Below are 19,516 nucleotides of genomic sequence, written 5' to 3'. Positions count from 1 at the left end.
TGGTTTTTCCTGAATCATATTTCCTGTGCTCACAAAAGTACATGCGTACACTGGAGGATTTACTATCCAACTGAGAAGCAACTAAAACAAAAGTGAATTCAAAGTGCATTGAACATAATCAGCATTCAATATTCTGAAGAATCTGCCCATCTGGAAGCACCAAAGCCCAGAGGGTGCTGATTTAATGGCATTTTACTGGATTCAGAATGGATAATTCGAGCAGGGCTCTTTTCACAGTCAAGCATGGTGGTTACCAGAGCACACAGATATAGTGAATTTAACATAGGAGCCAAAGGCAAGATGAATAGCTCTTTCCTGGTCAGATACCCTAATTGACAATGTAATGTCTCCAGAGTACGTGGAAAATTAACACAGAAAAGTTCAAAAAAGGAAATAATTGACGGCAATGGAGAAAGAACAGGGGAGTGCATCTCGCTGGATTGGTCTTTTTTCAGAGTTGCCATAGGATGGATGGAATGAATTGCCAGAATCTGGAGACCTAGTGATGACACCTGGCAAGAGATACAGAGAGTAATGTAGATGCAAGTGTGGGTTATGTGGATGGTACCTGTCCAGTGAGCTCCACATGAAGACCTGGAGCAGGCTTTAAGCTTTCCTACAAAATACAAATGAAATCATATATTGGAACTGGGAAACATACTAATATAGGGTCAGTGACATGAAATGTGAATTCTGCTTAACTCTCTGCCTGACACATTGAGTATGATATTTCCAGTATTTCTGCTTTATAACCACTTTTTATCCCCTCTGAGGCACATGTAAAAGCATTATTAAATCCAATTGTTTTCCTTTCCAGTGGGATGCTATCAGTGAGATGGATGAATTCTTCACTCCAATCCACACCTATCAAGTCTGCAATGTCATGTCGCCAAACCAAAACAACTGGCTGAGGACTAATTGGCTCCAGCGGAATGGGGCACATCGAATATACATAGAAATAAAGTTCACCCTCCGAGACTGCAACAGCATGCCAGGAGTTGTGGGGACCTGCAAGGAGACATTCAACCTGTATTACTTTGAGTCTGACAGAGATATTGGTCCTCATGTGTGGGAGAACCAGTTTGTCAAGATTGACACAGTGGCAGCTGATGAAAGCTTCACCAGTGTGGACCTGGGAGTGCGCAAGCTGAAATTAAACACTGAAGTTCGTGGAGTGGGTCCACTGAAGAAAAAAGGCTTCTACCTGGCTTTCCAGGACATAGGAGCTTGCATCGCCATAGTGTCTGTGAGGGTCTATTACAAGAAATGCCCGGCCACAATTCGGAACTTGGCTGTATTTCCAGATGCAGTGACTGGGGCTGACTCCTCCTCCCTGGTCGAAGTTCAAGGTCAATGTGTGGACCACAGTGAAGAGCGAGATACGCCCAAGATGTATTGCAGTGCAGAGGGGGAGTGGCTTGTTCCCATCGGGAAATGCGTCTGCAGTGCTGGCTATGAGGAGCAAAGAGATAGTTGCCAAGGTAAGACTTTTTTCTGCTTAAAATCTCTTCCTCGTGTGATTTAGTGGATGACTTTGGATTGGAGTTCTCAACTCTTCCTGTCAGTAGTTCAGCCTCACCTCATCCTTACATCTGTTGCCAGACCAATTGATTGAGGTGAATCGCTAAGAATCATGATGATTTGCATCATCACTGCATTGCCTGACATCACGAAGGTTAAAAGCTTATTTGTTCAAAGATCAAAGTGAATTTATTATCAAAGTATGTATGTATGTGTTACCATATACATATACAGATTCATTTTCTTTCAGGCATTTACAGGAAAGAAAAGCATAATAACATTAAGAAAAACAATACATCACAAAGATTAGCAAACAATCTTTGCAAAAAACAGACTGTAAATGAAATTAATACTGAGAATATGAGACCTGCGAGTGAGTCTGTAGGTCATAGAATCAGTTCAGAATAGAGGTGAATTAAACCATCCATGCAAGTTCAGGAGCCTTATGGTTGTAGGGTAATAACTGTTCCTGAACATGTAGGTGTGGGAACCAAGGCTTCTCCACCTCCTGCCTGTGGTGGTAGAGAGGAGAGCATGGCCTGGATGGTGGGGTTATTGATGATGGATGCTGCTTTCTTGTGGCGATGCTCCGTGTAAATGTACTCACTGGTGGGGAGGACTATGCCTGTCGTGGATTGAGCTGTATCCAACAATCATGATTATTTCACTCAGTGTTGACTAAAACAACAGAGAAGGGAAGTTTCCTGCCAGATCGTACCAAACATCACTATCTGAAGTATCTTGCAAGTTTATCAATTTACACAGAAGGCTTGTTATTTCTAGCAGGAATTAAAAGTAACCTCTGGGGATTGCATGTTCTGGAATTTTATCAGTGCTTTGCGATTACTTGCTTGAGGTCAGTTTTCTTCTTGTGAAGGTGAAAAGTGAGTAATGAAGTGACAAGATGTGACTACAGGGGAAATGTGCTGAAACGGGCTTGTCTTCCGCAGAGTGCCAGTGCACAGTGTGTCACCAGTTGCTCAAAGGAGAAAACGTATTTCATTACAGTCTGAATATTTCTGAAGGATCTGCGAGGTGTGGAGGGAACCGCAAAAAACCTTTATCAGAGAGAAAGAATGATTGCTGCATTGAATTATCTTTATTGTAGAAAATAAAGATCTACAAAATCTAAATCTAAAACTAACACAAGAGAAAATGGCTTAATGGATCATAAAGCTAAGTATCTCCTACATTAATTCATTATTCTAGATCGAAGCACCAAAATTATAAGAAAGATCTACAAAAATAAAATACACTGCACAGATCAAAATTCACTGCTCATTAGATGGTAGGAAATTATATTTTAAACTATCTCACCTGCTCCATTTGCCAGTATTCATCATGATTTAATCATATGATGAGATTACCTACACTTAGTTTAATAACATACACCTTGCCTGTTAATTGATTCCTGATTCCAGTGTTAACCTGTCGAAGTCTAACCAACCTTCAAACTGCAGACAGCTGTTCAGAACATCTGTGCCATCTGTGAACTCACTAAGCATCTACATTTAACATATATCTTTGGCTATTGTATTCTCTAATCATGCAGAAGGCCTGCTATTTAAGAAGAGATGGTGTGAGTCACGCTGGATTATATTAAGGCTCTGTTTTTAACCTGCTCTTGGCCTGCTTCCCTGCTGTGGTACTCTATGACTCTATTTCCTAATCCTGCCATTGTTAACCTGCGATTTGTAAAACAATATCCGCTCAGAGCTGTAGAGTTATAAAAAGGACGGCATCCCAGGGCGGGTACTCAGGATGTGCGTGGCCCAACCGGCATGTGTGTTTACACAAAATACTCTGCAGATGCTGGGGTCAGAGCAACATGAGAACGTTACAGACATTTTTAATCTCTCCCTGTCCCAGTGTAGAGTGCCCTCCTGCTTCAAAACATACACCATTGTCCCTGTACCCAAAAGACCAAGGTAACATGTCTAAATGACTGGCGTCCTGTCACACTCACCTCAATAATAAGCAAATGCTTTGAGAGGCTGGTCAAGGACTACACCTGCAGCATGCTACCACCCACACTGGACCCCTAAATTCACCTTCTGACACAACCAGTCGACAGATGTTGCAATAGCCACAGTTTTATACACCGTCCTTACTCATCTGGAGAAGAAGAATACTTATGTGAGAATGCTACTCTTGGACTATAGTTCAACACTCAACATCATAATTCCCTCAGGCTTGACAAGAAGCTCAGAGACCTCGGCCTTCACCCTGCCTTGTGCAGCTGGATCCTGGACTTCCTGTCAGATTGCCAGCAGGTGGTAAGAGTGGGCTCCCTCACCTCCACCCCTCTGACTCTCAACACAGGAGCCCCTCAGGGCTGTGTCTTAAGCCCCCTCCTTTACTCTCTGTATACCCATGACTGTGTCACCACCCACAGCTCCGATCTGCTAATTAAATTTGCTGACAATACTACATTGATTGGCCTAATCTCAAATAATAACGAGACAGCCTACAGAGAAGAAGTCATTACCCTAACACAGTGGTGTCAAGAGAACAACCTCTCCCTCAATGTTGCAAAAATGAAAGAGCTGGTTGTGGACTACAGGAGGAATGGAGACAGGCTAACCCCCATTGACATCAATGGATCTGGGGTTGAGGGGGTGAACAGCTTTATGTTCCTCAGCATAAACATCACTGATAATCTCACGTGGTCTGTACACACTGGCTGTGTGATCAAAAAGGCACAACAGCGCCTCTTTCACCTCAGGTAGTTGAAGAAGTTTGGCATGAGTCCTGAAATCATTAAAGACTTTCTACAGGGGTACAATTGAGAGCATCCTAACTGGCTGCATCACTGCCTGGTATGTACTTCCCTCAATCGCAAGAATCTGCAGAGAGTGGTGCAGACAGCCCAGCACTTCTATAGATGTGAATTTCTCACCATTCAAGACATTTACAGAGGCAGGTGAGTAAAAAGGGCCCGAAGGATCACTGGGGTCTTGAGTCACCCCAACCACAAACTGCTCCAGCTGCTACCTTCTGGGAACCGGTACCGCAGCATAAAAGCCAGGACCAACAGGCTCTGGGACAGCTTCTTCCACCAGGCCATCAGACTGATTAACTCACACTGACACAATTGTATTTCTATGCCATATTGACTGTTCTGTTGTACATACTATTTATTACAAATTACTATTGCACATTTAAATGGAGAAATAAAGATTTTTACTCCTCATGCATATGAAGGATTTAAGAAGTAAAGTCAATTCAATTCAATTCTGCTTGCATCTCCCATCCTACACTAATCCTACTTTATTTTCTTCACTCAATTCTCCCCTTATCTTATCACTCACTCTATCCTTCTCTAGGTTTTCCAGTCAGCCTATCAACCCACATCTTTGGGATTTAGACAGAACCGGAGCATCTCAGGGAGCACAGCAGCCACAGGGAGAACATACAAACTCTACACAGCATACCAGAGGTCAGGTCTTTTACACAACGCTAGCTGTGCCATTGTGTCATCCATTACTCCAACCAGGTGCTTATCCAATTCCCTCTCCAAACTCTAAATGGCTTTATTTTCACCATCATTATGAGTAGACATTTCCAGTTCATAGTCGATTTCTGCATAACATTTTCTCTTTTATAATTTCCTCATTGACCGATGCACTAAAGGGAGCAGACTCTATCCATCTAAACCTACCATGGTCTTGTAAGTGTCCTCCATAGCCCTGTAGCTCTTGAAGTACTGTTAAAATTTCAAAAGGGATTCAACCTTCAGCAGCCATTTGGGCAGTGACTTCCAGGCCAGACCGCCCTCCTGGTGAAAAACTCTCCCCTCATCTCCCATTATTCCTTATACCAATCACCAGAAATCTGTGCTCCCTGCATTTTGGCATCTTTTGCTGAAGGAAATATTGACCATTTATTTTTCTCAGGCCCCTCCTAATGTTATAAGGAATTCCCTCAGTCTCTTCTGTTTGGAAGTGAATAACCATAGTTGTTTAATCTTTCCAAACAGGATTTATAGACATGAACTTCAACAGCTTTATCACTCATGGTCAACCATTAGTTGTGCATTTCCATTCTTTATAGCTTCTTCCTAACTATTGCCTCCCATTTATTCTGGATTAAAACAAACAAGGTTATTTATACCAACAAGCAATCCATCTCATTTTCCATTATCCCTTCTAATGCAGCTTGCAATGATAGACAGTATCAAGCATCTTGCTGAAATCCATGTAGATGACCCAAAACACTCTTCCCTTGTTGGTCACCTTGTTATTCCCACCAACATTTACGTAAATTTTGTTAGATATTGTCTTCCCTAAACAAAATTCCTGAATAATCTTTGCTTTTCTAAACAGAGATTTACACTATTCCTCAAAACTGATTCTAGTCATGTGACCAGACTGATTCCCCAGAAATCAGACAGGAATTGTACTTCTCTTTAGTTGAGCTTGCTAAGCAGGGTGCAAAATATTCACCCAAATGCAGTTGAGGAATTCTTTCCTATCGGTGCTATTGACACCGACTAAATATTGAAACCTTCCACTATGATCTGTTCCAGGTGCCAATGTACTCTCACATATTGTCTCTACATTTGCTCTTCAATTTCCCCCAGGCTCTTTGAATCTCTGTAATACATTCCCAGCCTTGTAACTGCCCTTATTTTGTTCTTTGTTTCAGAACATATCTTTTTCAATAACCCTTCTCAGATACTGATTGTTTCTTTAGTAATTTAATGTTTCCAGTCCTCTCCTTTCATTGTATCTTCTCCATCTAGAAACTCTTCCACAGTTGAACTCATGCATTGAAGGTTAACACAGATATCAGGTTTTCCATTCTCCAATCCTCTGATACACCCCACGCATCTGAAGAGAGTTGAAAGTCCGGTATTCTTCACTCCTCTATCTCCAGACATGCCACCCTGCAAAAACTCATTTCAGCGAGGTAGCACCATCAATTTGCGGGAGACTCCCGGAACTTCTAGGAGAGGTGGGATGTCTGCAATAGAGTAGCTCTTTAGCAGCTTGCCAACTAGTTTAAATAACGTTAGCTATGCTAATGAATGAATAACACCTGTTAAACTCACCTCAACATGTCTTTTACAGTCTTAACCCACCATGGGCAATAGAAAATTCACTGTTGCAAACAATGCAGTGAGCAACACTGTGATTATTTTTAACCCTTATTAGTCAGGGGTACACTTTAGTGTAATCTGGGGTGAAGTATGTTTTATATTTTCTTTTTTTGGAACACTCTGCCATGGTGCTCTCTCTCGCTCTTGCGCTCTCTCTCTCGCTCTCTTGCTCGCTCTCAAAAAAAATTGATTTCCGGGATATTGTATATAATTTGCAGGCATCAGGGAGCCGCTATCAATGAGGAGGAGACTCCCGGAACCTCCAGGAGAGTTGGGAAGGAGGATAGCTCAGGCACCAGAATAAAAAAGGTAGAGGGAGGAGAAAGAAGATAGCCTCCAACCCCTCCCCTACCTTTTTACTCTGATGTCTTCCCCCTCCCTTTCCAGTCTTGGCCCAAAACGGTGACTGTTTATTCATTTCCATAGAAGTCTCCAGACCCGCCGAGTTCCTCCAGCATTTTGTTGCATAATTTTAATTTGATTGGAGGAAAGTACAGGATGGATGTCAGATATAGTTTTTTTTTTACACTGAGAGTGGTAAGCGGGTGGAAAAGCCTGCTGAGGGTGGTGGTAGAAGAGGATGCATTGGGGATATTCTAGAGACTCAATAGGTTTACAGATGAAAGGAAAATGGAAGACTAGGTGGTAGAGAAGCATTAAATTGATCTAAGAGCTTTAAGAAAACGCGCATCATCATTGACCAAAGAGCCTGTACTGTACTGTTCTCTATGAAAGGTTACTTATTCCAGCTTTGCCATCCTCCTGAATTCATAGATCATCCAGCCATGTCCTTCTCCCCTCTCACTAGCCATGACTCTTCAAATGCCTGTTTAGGTTGTCTTTTTTCTTTCTCCAATTCTATTTTCTAGCTACCCACTTCATTTTCTTTTTAACCTGTCAGGTACCTCCCTGGTTTCCACCCAGCTAACAAGAGTCACCTGCCACTCTTTTCCAACTCATCACCTGCAGCCTATTTAAACCCAGCTCTCATCCACAGTCCTTTCTTCACCCATTGAACCTCAACCTGTTGCTCCTAGCCTTCAGTTACCTTGTCGTGTTAAGTATCTGCTCTCTCTTGTTTTGTGACCCTTTGGGGCTTGTTATTTTGTAGTTTATTAGTAAAGTATCACTTACTACTAAATCATCTCCACAGCTCTACTCTTGAGTCAAATCTCCCCTATATTTCCTGACATAGCCTTCTCTTTCTGTTTGCTATAGTCAAGTTAGCTCTTGTTTGGATTGTTTACTGAGACGTGTCTCCCACCTGCTTCTTGGTTTCATCATGTTTTCTAACAATTTTATCATCTAGAGAGCACCAAATTTGACTTCACTACTTAACACTTTGGGAGGATATCTGCTCTGTACTTGAAGTACCTCTGTGAAGGTGTTGTGATATTTCTTACTGGGAGTAATATCCATTAGTCTGGCAAACCTCCCAGCCCAGTAATACCAAGGCTTGAAGGCTGCCAGATTAACAGATTTCACTGTCCTTACAGCCGCTAAGAACTGTAGGTTGTTTGGATACTGCAATTACCATCTGTGGCTGTCTGCTGGGCTCATGTGAATCTCTCCAAAAGACATTGACTCCAGTCCTTTGGAATTAAAAAGCATCCATCTTGAAATGGCCGTTCATGTCAAGAAATGGTCCCAGTGCCCCTGGAATCTGAAGCTGCTCCACATGAACCATGTCCATGGCCCAATTTTCCATATCTGTTCTCACTTGGGCTAATCCAAAGACTGTGACCTCCCCAGCTCCTGAAAGTTTGGCTGCTCTGATTTAAATTGTTACATTAAACAACTAAATGTACACTGCAAGCAGTTTTCACAAAGAAGGATCTGGACTTCATTTTAGTTATCACATACTCCTCATCCTCATACGAATGTTCCTCATATTCAAACTGACATTCAACAAAAATTGTTAAATTCTAAGACTTTGAAAACAATAAAATTGACATAGCACATTAGGTGATAACAAAATAAACCTTTTAATCCTTCTTAATCACTGTACCAGCCATGGTTCTATTCTTGTTTTGACATTTAATCACCATAATCATTTTGTATTTTTTTTTATCTTTATTAATCTCTTCCAACTATTTATCACTGCAGAAATGGATCTACCAAGGTACCATGCTGTAACATAAAAGCTCTGTTTAACTCTTTGTGCACTACCTGTATGCAGGCTACTCAGGTTACTGAGATACCCAAGCAGTGTAAACTTTGTTGCTATATGGGACACTATCAGTCATAGCTCACAGGAGAATGTAGAACTCTGGTAAACTACTGCACAGAGGGATAGTCACAAAAATGCCCTTCAGTGCATTTGGTCTATGCCGAACCATTTAAACTGCCTAGTTCCATCGATCTGCACCCATACCGTAGCTCTTCATACCCCACCTATCCACGTCCCTATCCCAAAGTTCTTTTAAACATTGACATTGAAATCACTTGCGCTAGCAGCTCATTCCATACTCCCACCATCTTCTGAGTGAAAAAATTTCCTCTCACGCTCCCCTTAAATATTTCACATTTCACCCTTAACTCAATCTCTTGTTGCAGTCTCACCCAACCTCAGTGGAGAAAGCCTGCATCTCAAGCTACAATGTAGAGGTACAGTAATAACATCAAGAGGAACAAGCAAGCTACAATGTACTGGATGATACTGATAAGCACAGCAAGCAATCATATGTAGTATACTAGAAAACTGCAACATTTCAGAATGTAGCAGACTACAAATCATTACATACAATAGGTTTCTGCTTTACTATCATTTACTAATGAATGGCGACTTTGGAGAATTTCAATTCATCAGAAAGTTATAACTGAAAGTGTTTGCTGCCTTCACAGACTTCAATGACCAGCTTGCCAGAGGCAAAAGCTGGGGTTGCTGAGAATGTTTTTCATTCAATGGTTTGCCCTATATTAGAATCAAAGTACATTGCAGGATTTGTAATTGAAGTTTTGTTTTCTCTCCATACATGCAATTAAGTTGTTTCCACAATACAATAAAACTGCATTATAAATAGAAAATGCTGGAAATGCTCAATACAACCGGCGGCATTTATGGAGAGAGAAATTAATGTTTTTGTTGATGAATCTTTATTAAAACTTCTGCTTTTTAAAAACTGATATTATTTAATACAGTTATTGTAAAATGTTAAATAAAGATTACTTTGAAAATGCAGCCACATTATCACTAAAGAGAATTTGCAAGCAGCTAGGTCCCACTGATAATACTGAGACTGATTTTCAGAAAATCCAGAAATGTGCTGGTCAAGAAACTTGAAATAACACCTACGTTGTTTAGACAATGTCACAAACTACATTATCTTCACTTTGGTTAGACCTATCCAGATACCAAAGCCTTTGGCATTCCCTCATTTGGGAATAATTTTGGGAACTATAATTTGATGCAGGAGGAGGGACATGTGTATAAGATGTAAACCTACTAAATTTTACCTAACTCCAACAAGAATTGAAAGTTCCTATTTGCCCAGTATTTGTTCAGTACTGGTCTGAGTTATGTCCAATTATGGACCATTCCTCTGCCCTAGTTAGTGAAGCAAACTCAAGGGGTGAGGCAGCTAAGGAAAAAGCATGAGTAAGAAGTGGTGGTAGTATGCAATATCAACTACCCTATGCAGAGATCCATTTGTATTGATCAGTCCACCCCTTGAATTAGTCCATGCAATCCCATTAGACTTTGCTTCTTTCAGCATTCATCTCCCAATAACCTCATAGTCATAACTCAGACAGTTGGGCAATAAAGGAACCAATGGTCTTTGCTAAATATTAGAATTACAAAGTGTCTGTAGCAGAGCTTCTTCGCCTACAACAGGATATGGCACAACACTATTCAGGCCTATCAGTCCATAAGCCCCACTCAATCTTTCCCCAAGTATCTTTCCCCTATTCTCACCTGTCTCATTTCCTTACCCAGCTTCCCTTTAAAAACATCTACACTATTTACATTAACATCCTGGGATCCAGTCTGTCACTGATTCATGTGGTCACCATGACCTACTTCGTCCCACTGCCGATAGTTAACCTTGTCTTCCAATTTGCACTCAGTCCTGAAGTCCGGGGGCGACACATTCTGATGCTTGTGTCTGGATTGTACTCTCTGCTCTTATTCATTGGACCGTTATGGGCCACTTTACCCTCTTGAAAATCCAGATAATAACTGCTACTGTGCCACCATCTATACTCCCTGTAACCTCTTCGAGCAACTGAATAAGTCTAGTCAAATAAAATATTTCCTTTTGAAGTCTACACAGAAAATTCATCACTATCCTTCTCACTTTCAGTTTTTTTTTAGTTTCTCCTTTAGTAGGGATTCCATTATTTTTCCTACCATTATGGTTAAATTGCTCAGCCTGCAATTCCCTAGACAAGTTCCATAATGCATTATGTTAGCTATCCACCAGGCTTTGGATGTTACACTGCTCCATGAATAATTAAATATCTGCAACAATATCTCTACTATTTGGTTCCACAATTCTATTAAAAGGTGTGAATGCAATCTGTTGCAAACAGAATTTTTATCATGAGTTTGATTGGTTTATTTAATATAACCTCTTTATATTTTAATGCCCTTAGATCATTACTAATTGCGACATCTAATGCCATGTCCATCTGTATCTGAAAAAAATTAACCATGAAATTACATCATTATGTGGCATCTTTCCTGATGATATAGATGTTAATTTGATTCCAATTTCAATTATGAGTCATGAGAACACATTCTTAACGTGACTAGCATGACTTGACAGATTGGATAGTGTGAAGAGATGTTAGTTATAGGCATCTGATAGAAATACGGAGAATCAGTTGTTGGTGAAGTCAACTATTATGTGATGTTAAGTTGACAACAGCCCTGCCAAATTACCAGCCCACCCCATTCTCTGGTGATGCTCTGTTCTCCCCACTGCTGAGCATTGTCACAGGAAAGCAGCATCCATCATCAGGGACATCCACCACCCAAATCATGTTCCTTTCTCACTGTTGGCATCAGGAATAAGGTACAGGAGCCTCAGGACTCTCACCACCAGATTCAGTATCAGTTACTACCCCTCAAACATCAGGCTCCCAAACCAGTGGGGATAACTTCACTCAACTTCACTTGCCCTATCACTGAACTGTTCCCGCAACCTATGGACTCATTTTCAGGGACTCTTCATCTCAAGTTCTTGATATTTATTGCTTATTTATTAATTTATTATTATTGTTGATTTTCTTTTTCTTTGCACTGTTGGTTGCTTTTCTGCTCTGTTGGGTGTGCTCTTTCATTGATTCTATTGTAGTCATTGGATTGACTGAGTATGCCCACAAATATATGAATCTCAGGGTTGCTTTTGGTGACATATATGTACTTTGATAATAAATTTACTTTGAACTTTGATTTTGAATTAGGTATAGGTAGAGAGGGTTGGGCATTCATATATAATTTTTGTAACATGTTTCACGAGGCTCAGAAAACTTAAAAGGCAGCAAATGTTTTTGTAACTCTACTTCCGTATGACTCCCTAGTCTGTCTACTCCCCTGGAATTGTACTCTCCACTTCAGACTACCCACCACCCTCACACCTTGGGCCTCATCAGCTCTGGGATCAAACCCTCTGCAACCTCAAGGACTGAACTTTGTCCTCCGCCCACCAAAGGCTTCAGACCCATCACCTGCGAGTGCAGGCTGTACGAATGCTTCCTGTTTGAAGAAAGGAGCTGCAGACAATCTGCTGGAGGAGTGCAGCAGGTTAGGTAGCCACTGTGAGGGGAAAGGAACTGTCGATATTTCTGGCTGAAAGCTTGAATCAGCACCACAGCTTTCAGTGCGGGATTTTGACACTGAGCTCTGCCAGCAAATTGTTTGTTGCTCCAGCACTGTAATCCCTTGTGTCTGAGAAAGGAACTACGCCTGTGAGTTAAGTCAGCAAATTTGCAAAGAAAGAGGGCAAGGAATGAAGGCACAAGCTCTAGAGTTTCAAAGTACGTAGGGATCTATAACCTCCAAGTGTTTTGTTTATAACTCTGTTCACCCATTTGGACATACCCTGACTCTTTCTCTTTCCTAGGCTCTCTGCTCGCCAGCACAACTTCAAGCTACAAGTGGCTTCCATGTTTGTTTCACCAAAAATACACCATTTGACTTTGCATTTATCGGCACATCGATGTAATTGCCAATTATTTTTTCACAAGTTTGTTAATGCCCTCCTGTGACTTTCTGTTTGAAGATCCAACTCAGTCCCTGTTAGGTTTCTTGGGATATTCTTGATTTCAGAGTTTGAATTGTTAGGGTAAGCTGTGAAGAGGGGTATTTCCAGTACTGATGCTATGGACACCATGATCAACCTTCTTCCACTGTGGAAAGCTTGCCCCATGTTTAGATGTTCAGGAGTTCCCCAGTCACTGAAACGATCCAGTACCTTCATCCATAAGCCTGCAAATGAGTGTAAATCCAGAAGTCAGAAGTAAATCCAGTTTCATCTTCAGTTGAACAAGATTGATTAAAAGAAATGCCACTTAAGTACATAAATTTCATACATACATAAATTACTTCATACATAAATTACATGTTAAATGAAAGCATGAAAGATGATGGAGAAAACTAATATTTTGTAATGTGTATTTAATGCGGTGCAAGAGACCCCTCATTAATTTAATTGTCATCCGAGTTCAGCAATTTTTAAATCTCATTAAAAATCTCATTAAATCTATATTTATTTATTCAGAGATATGGCGCAGAACAGACCTTTCCAACTCAATGAGCTGCACGAGCCAGCAACCCAGCTGTTTAACCTCAGCCTAATCACAGGCCAATTTACAATGACTAATTAACCTACTGATCCGTTTGTCTTTGGAACGTATGAGGAAACCAGAACACCCGGAGGAAACCCACGCGATCTCAGTGAGAATATACAAACAATTTGCGGACTCCGCTGGAATTGAACCCTTGACGCCCCGAGCTGTGGCAGAGTCATGCTAACCGCTACGCTGCTGTGGTGTCCCAAGAAGGCGTCAGGTTTTTACTGAAGCTCTTTACTTTCACAACTTGACTTACTTAAGTAATGCAAACAAAGATTCTTTTCCAACGTGATTATTAAGCAGACCACAGAGAGAAAAAAAACAGCAGGTGTAGCTGCATCTAGAGGAAGTTTTAAAATCAGATTCTGACTGCTATTTAATCCTCCTTTGAGGGAAGCCAATCTGATGGTATGCTCAAGGAAAACAAGTGGCAGCCTTGATTGATTTTTCCCGTGATGGAATTAGAGATTTCGTTCTCATTTGTACTAACTATACTTGCTGATTAGCAAGTATAGTATGAAGCCCCCTCTGGTCTGGATGCACAAGATACCCTAACCGTTTGAGGCTGGGACTGGGCTGAAATAATTCACATTCTCAGACCTTTTATGCTATTTGATGAAGCAACAATTCAACATTGTAGCAAAAGCATTTTGATCTTAAGGGGTTAGTTGTCTAAAAGCAGTTACAACATTTTGCCTTTTTCCGAGAGTCCGCAGTGAAAAAGCAGTAGCCTCAAAGGTCAAAGGCCAAATACCAAATTCAGTGGAACATTGCTAAATACCCAGGGTTGGGAGGGAGAAGGAGAAAGTTACCTGGGAGTAAAATGCTGAAGCTGCACTTCCAGTATCTCTGCTAAGTGCAAGTGTGCATAAACTATAAGGACAGGGACTGATGGAACATTGAGTTTCAGAGGCTTCATTGGTTAAAACTAGACATTAAGATATTTTATGTTCAAAGAAGTTAGTGGCAAAATTACTTACATAAAGAAAGTACATTTATAACACAAACCAGGTAAATTATCAAAAATATTTTACATAAATTTGCAAATGTAAAACATTGAGAAGTGGAAAATATTTCACTGCAAAACTACGCAATGACATAAAGTGTGATATTTCTTTCTATTTTCTGAATACATCTCCTTTAAACTTTCCCCCTCTCACCTTAAATCTACTGCATGCCTCTAAATATTCAATGTTTCTGCCCTGGGGAAAGATCTTGGCCGGTTGCCCCATCTATACCTTTCATAATGTCATATAAACCTCTATAAGATCTCCCCTCAACATCAATTCTCAAGTTTGTCTAACCTCTCCTTATAGCTAATGCTCTCTAATCCAGGCAGTGTCCTGGTAAATCTCTTCTGAAGCCTCTCCAAAGCCTCTATGTCCTTCCTGTAATAGGATGGCCAGAAATGCGCACAATGTTTCAAATGAATCCGAATTAAAGTTTTTTTGTACAACTGCAACATGACTTTCTAACTCTTACAATCTATGTCCCTAGTGATGAGGGTAAGCATGCCGTACACCTTGTTACCTCCTTACCTACTTGTGTTGCCATTTACAGGACGTATGGACTTGGACTCCAACATCCCTTCATACATTTGTGCTGTTAAGGGTCCTGCTATTATCATATACTTTCACATCTGACCTCCCAAAGTGCAACATCTCAGCTGCCTGCCTTCATCTACCATTTCCTGTCCATAACTTTAAGTGATCTATATCCTGTTGTACCCTTCAATGACCTTCTTCATTGCCTATTATTCCACACATTTTTGTATTGTCTGTAAATTTACCGTACAGCCCATCTACACTTTTGTCTTAAATTATTTATATAGATCACAAACAACAGATCCTTGTGGAACACCACTGGTCATCACTGAATAACACCCTCTCATTGCTGCCTTCAGTCTTTAATGGGCAAATCAATTCTAAATCTAGACCACCAAATCACCCATGCATCATAATCAATTTGCCATAAGGGATATTGTTCATGTAGACAACATTCACAGCTCTACTCTCATCAACCTCCTTGGTCACCTCCTCAAATCAGCTGAATCAACTTACCAAGACATGACCTGCCCCACGAAAAAGCCATGTTGGTTGACCCTAATTCAAATATGTTCTTCTAAATACAAGTCAATCATTTCCCTTAATATCCTATCCAATAGCTTTCCTACCACAGCTGTGAAACTCACTGGACTATAATACTGTGAGATGGCACGGTAGCATAGTGGTTAGCACAACGCTTTACAGCGCCAGTGACCCAGGTTCAATTCCTGCTGCTGCCGGTAAGGAGTTTGCATGTTTTCCCTGTGACTGTGTGGATTTCCTCTGCGTGTAGGGTGTAAAGTATAAAGTGTTCCGGTTTCCTCCCACAGTCCAAAGACGTACCAGTTGGTGGGTTAATTTGTCAGTGTCAATTGTCCAATGCTTAGGCAAGGGTTAAATTGGGGGTTGCTAGGCAATGCAGCTCGAGTGGCCTACTCTCCTCCATGCTCTTTCTCAATAAATAAATAAATATTTTTTTCCTAATTATCCCCATTTTCCTTCTTAAACAGAGGAGGGACATTGGCTTCTCTTCAGTCCTCTGGAACCTTACTGTGTCTTGAGAGGATAGAAGGATTTTTGTCAAAGCCTCATCAGTCTCCTCTCTTGCCTTTCTCAATAAACTGAGATATATTCAATCAGGGCCTGTGGATTTATTCACTTAGTGCTGTTCAAGAGATCCAGCCTCATCTACTGCATGATCTCAAAATGTCCTCGCACATTAAAATATCCAGCACTACTCTTACATTTGAATGTGCCCTACCCCTAAGTGTATACAGAATTTTACTTCAGTACTCACTTAGAACATTGTTGACATCCTTCAAACACAAATTCCCTCCTTTATCTTTGAGTGGGTCCTACCCCTACCATAGTTACCCACTTGTTTTTAATGTACTTTAAAATCATACCTTGGCATTCTCTTTTAATCCCATTTGCCAAGGACATTTCATTGTTGCTTTTGACCCTCAGATATCCCTGCCTGAGATCTTCCCTGCTTTCTTTAGATCAGTGACCACAATTCCCTGACCTTTACAAAAGCCTTGGACAGAGATAGGAGCAGAGAATATGGAAAATATTTAATTAGCAGAGAGAAAATTGTGATGCTATTAGCTGGGAACTTGGGAATACAATTTGGAAACACATGTACTCAGGAAATTCATAATGAAAATGTAACGGTTTAGGGAGCAGTTGCATGGGGTTCCAGAAAGGTTCCTGCCACTGAGGCCGAGAAAGGATAGCAAAGTGAAGGAACTATGATTGATGAGAAAGGTGAAAAAAGAAAGAAGCATACTTAAGGCTTAGGAAGCAAGGATCAGACAGGGCTCTGGAATATAAAGTAGCCAAAAAGGAGCTTAACAAAGGATTTAGGACCGCTAGTAGGGGATACAAGATGGTCTTGTCAAATAGGGTTAAAGAAAATCTCAATCCCACCTAGTGTACATGAAAAAAAACCAGAAGGATAACTAGAGTGAGGTTAGGACCAATCAGTGATTTAAAAAAGCAAACATGTGCCAAGAGTCAGAGAAGGTAGGGGAGATCCTTAATGAATACTTTGCTTCAGTATCTACCAGAGAGAGAGACCATGACAGATGTGAGAACAGTGTAAAATAGACTGGAATGCTGAAACATGTGGACATTAAGAAAGAGGATGTGCTGGAACTGTTGAGAAACATTAGGATAGTTAAGTCCTTGGGGCTGGACAGGGTATACCCCAGGTTGCTACAGGAAGCAAAGGAAACATTTGCTGCCCCTTTGGTGATGATTTTTGCATCCTCACTGGCCACAGGAGCAGTACGAGAAGATTGGAGGTTGTCAAATGTTATTCCTTTGTTCAAGGAAGGGAATAGGGATAATCCAGGGAATTCTAGATCAGTGAATCTTACGCCAGTAGTGTGCAAATGATACGAGGATTCTTAGAAGTTAGAATTTATAAGCATTTGGAGAAGCCTAGTCCGATTAGGGATCGTGACGGGTAGTTCATGCCTACAAGCCTGATTGGATTCTTCAGGGAATTGCCAAAACAAATTGATGAAGGTAGAGCAGTGAATGTGGTGTATATGGATTTTAGTGAGGTGTTTGACAAGGATTCCCATGGTAGGTTTGTTCAGAAAGTCAGGAGGCATGGGATCAAGGGAAAAATGACTGTATGGATTCAGAATTGGCTTGCCCACTGAAGGAAGAGGGTGGTAGTAGATGGAGCATATTCTGCATGGAGGTAGGTGACTAGTGGTGTTCCACAGAGATCCACTGTGGGACTACTGCTACTTGTGATTTTTCATAAATGACTTTGACGACAAGTTAATATGTTAGATAACCAAAGTTTGGTGGTGTGTGGATAATGTAGAAGTTTGTCGTAAGATGCAAAAGGACATTGATAAGATGCAGAGCTAGGCTGGGAAGTAGCAGGTGTATTTCAATCCATAAAAATATGAAGTGATTCACCTTGGAGTTCAAACTAGAAGGCAAAATACAGGTTAGTGGCAAGACTCTTAACAGTGTGGAAGCACAGAGGGAATTTGGGGTTCACACCTATAAATCGCTCAGAGTTGTTGAGCATGATAGGGTTGCTAAGGTTATGTATGGCATGTTGAACCTCATTATTTGGGGGATTGAGCTCAAGACATGTGAGGTAATGTTACACCTCTATAAATCTCTGATTAGACCACACTTACAATACAATATTGTGTTCAGTTCTGGTCAGGATGTGTAAACTTTAGAAGGAGTGTATTTACTAGGATGCTGCCTGGATTAGAGAGCATGTCGTAGTGGACAAGTTGAGTAAGCTATGGCTTTTCTCTTTGGAGTGAAGGAGGATGAGAGGTGACATGATAGAGGTGACAAGATAGAGATATATATATATATATATATATATATATACACACACACACACACTTGTAATGTTACTGTGACACTGTAATTTCCATTGGGATCAATAAAATATCTGGCTTTTGGGCCTTTGTAGCCTGGGAAAAATACATACTCTGGACAACGAACACTTTTTCGGGTCTTGAATTCCTTTATCTGTTTTAGATGTTTTAATGCAGAAAGGGGGTATCAAAATAAAAACAACAAAATGAATTTTTAGAAAAACACAGTTCCTGTTGTTACAGTCTCAGTTTAATTCTGGTCCACACCTTAGTTACGTAGGCAGTATGAAAATAAATAAAACAACCTTTACAAAACCAATGCGGTAGTGGCAATTCTGGAAAAACAATACAAGCAACATTCGAATCCCACCAACCCTACACCTTATATACAACATAAAAATATAAATAAATGCATTTCATTTTACTTTGGCACATACGTGCTTAACTTCCAAACACACATAGGCTAGACCTTGAAACGAGATCTCCTCGCTCACATGACGTGAACAGAGATTAACACATTCACATTACTCCGTTACATTCACAATCGGTCATGAAACAATAAGGTAAGACAAAAATAAACTTTTACAATAGGTTGCCTTGTAGTTAAATCACAAGGAAGAATAACCCACTAGATTGATAAGGAACTTCGCACAACCACGCTATCCGGCACCAAATCCTTACTCGCGAAAATCTAAAGCATCCACTTGTAAAACATGTCAAATTACCGATATTCAGGACTTAGAAACAATTATATCCAAATTTACATGGATATTATTCACCTCTCCTCACTCTATGTCCAGTACTCCTCGGGGAGGAAACAGCAGCTCCCAGTACTTATGTGCTTTCCAGAACATTGTAACTACTTTTTCTACTCCGCACATGCATCATGACGTCACCGTTTTCTCTTAAAGGCACAGGCAGCTATTTCAATGTTTCCAGGGTGAATACACAAGTGCATATTAACAATAAAAAGTAACATTTAACAGTCACCTGGTTACATATCTACCAATCTATCTGTCCATAAGATGATAAAAGGCATAGCTAGAGTGGATAGCCCAGGGTGGAAATGGCTAAAACGAGAGGGCATAATTTTAAGGTGATTGGAAGAGAGCATAGAGGGGATGTCAGAGGGAGGTTTTTTTTACACGGTCTGGTGCATGGGGACATTTTGGGGATTCTTAGTGATG

At 40.7% G+C, this 19,516-nt stretch overlaps 1 protein-coding gene across 1 annotated transcript in view; it reads left to right on the top strand.

Annotated features, from left to right (window-relative positions):
- epha8 (eph receptor A8) overlaps positions 1 to 19,516 on the top strand; it is a 527,259-nt gene that overhangs the window by 143,531 nt on the left and 364,212 nt on the right. The window contains exon 3 of the mRNA XM_072245448.1: positions 818 to 1,481. Within this exon, the coding sequence (XP_072101549.1) occupies positions 818 to 1,481 (664 nt within the window). The remainder of the gene's footprint in view (positions 1 to 817; positions 1,482 to 19,516) is intronic.

Source organism: Mobula birostris, chromosome 27, assembly GCF_030028105.1.
Source record: "Mobula birostris isolate sMobBir1 chromosome 27, sMobBir1.hap1, whole genome shotgun sequence".
NCBI lineage: Eukaryota > Metazoa > Chordata > Chondrichthyes > Myliobatiformes > Myliobatidae > Mobula > Mobula birostris.
The sequence above is the reverse complement of the archived record's forward strand: the minus strand, read 5'-3'. Positions and strand labels throughout refer to the sequence as shown.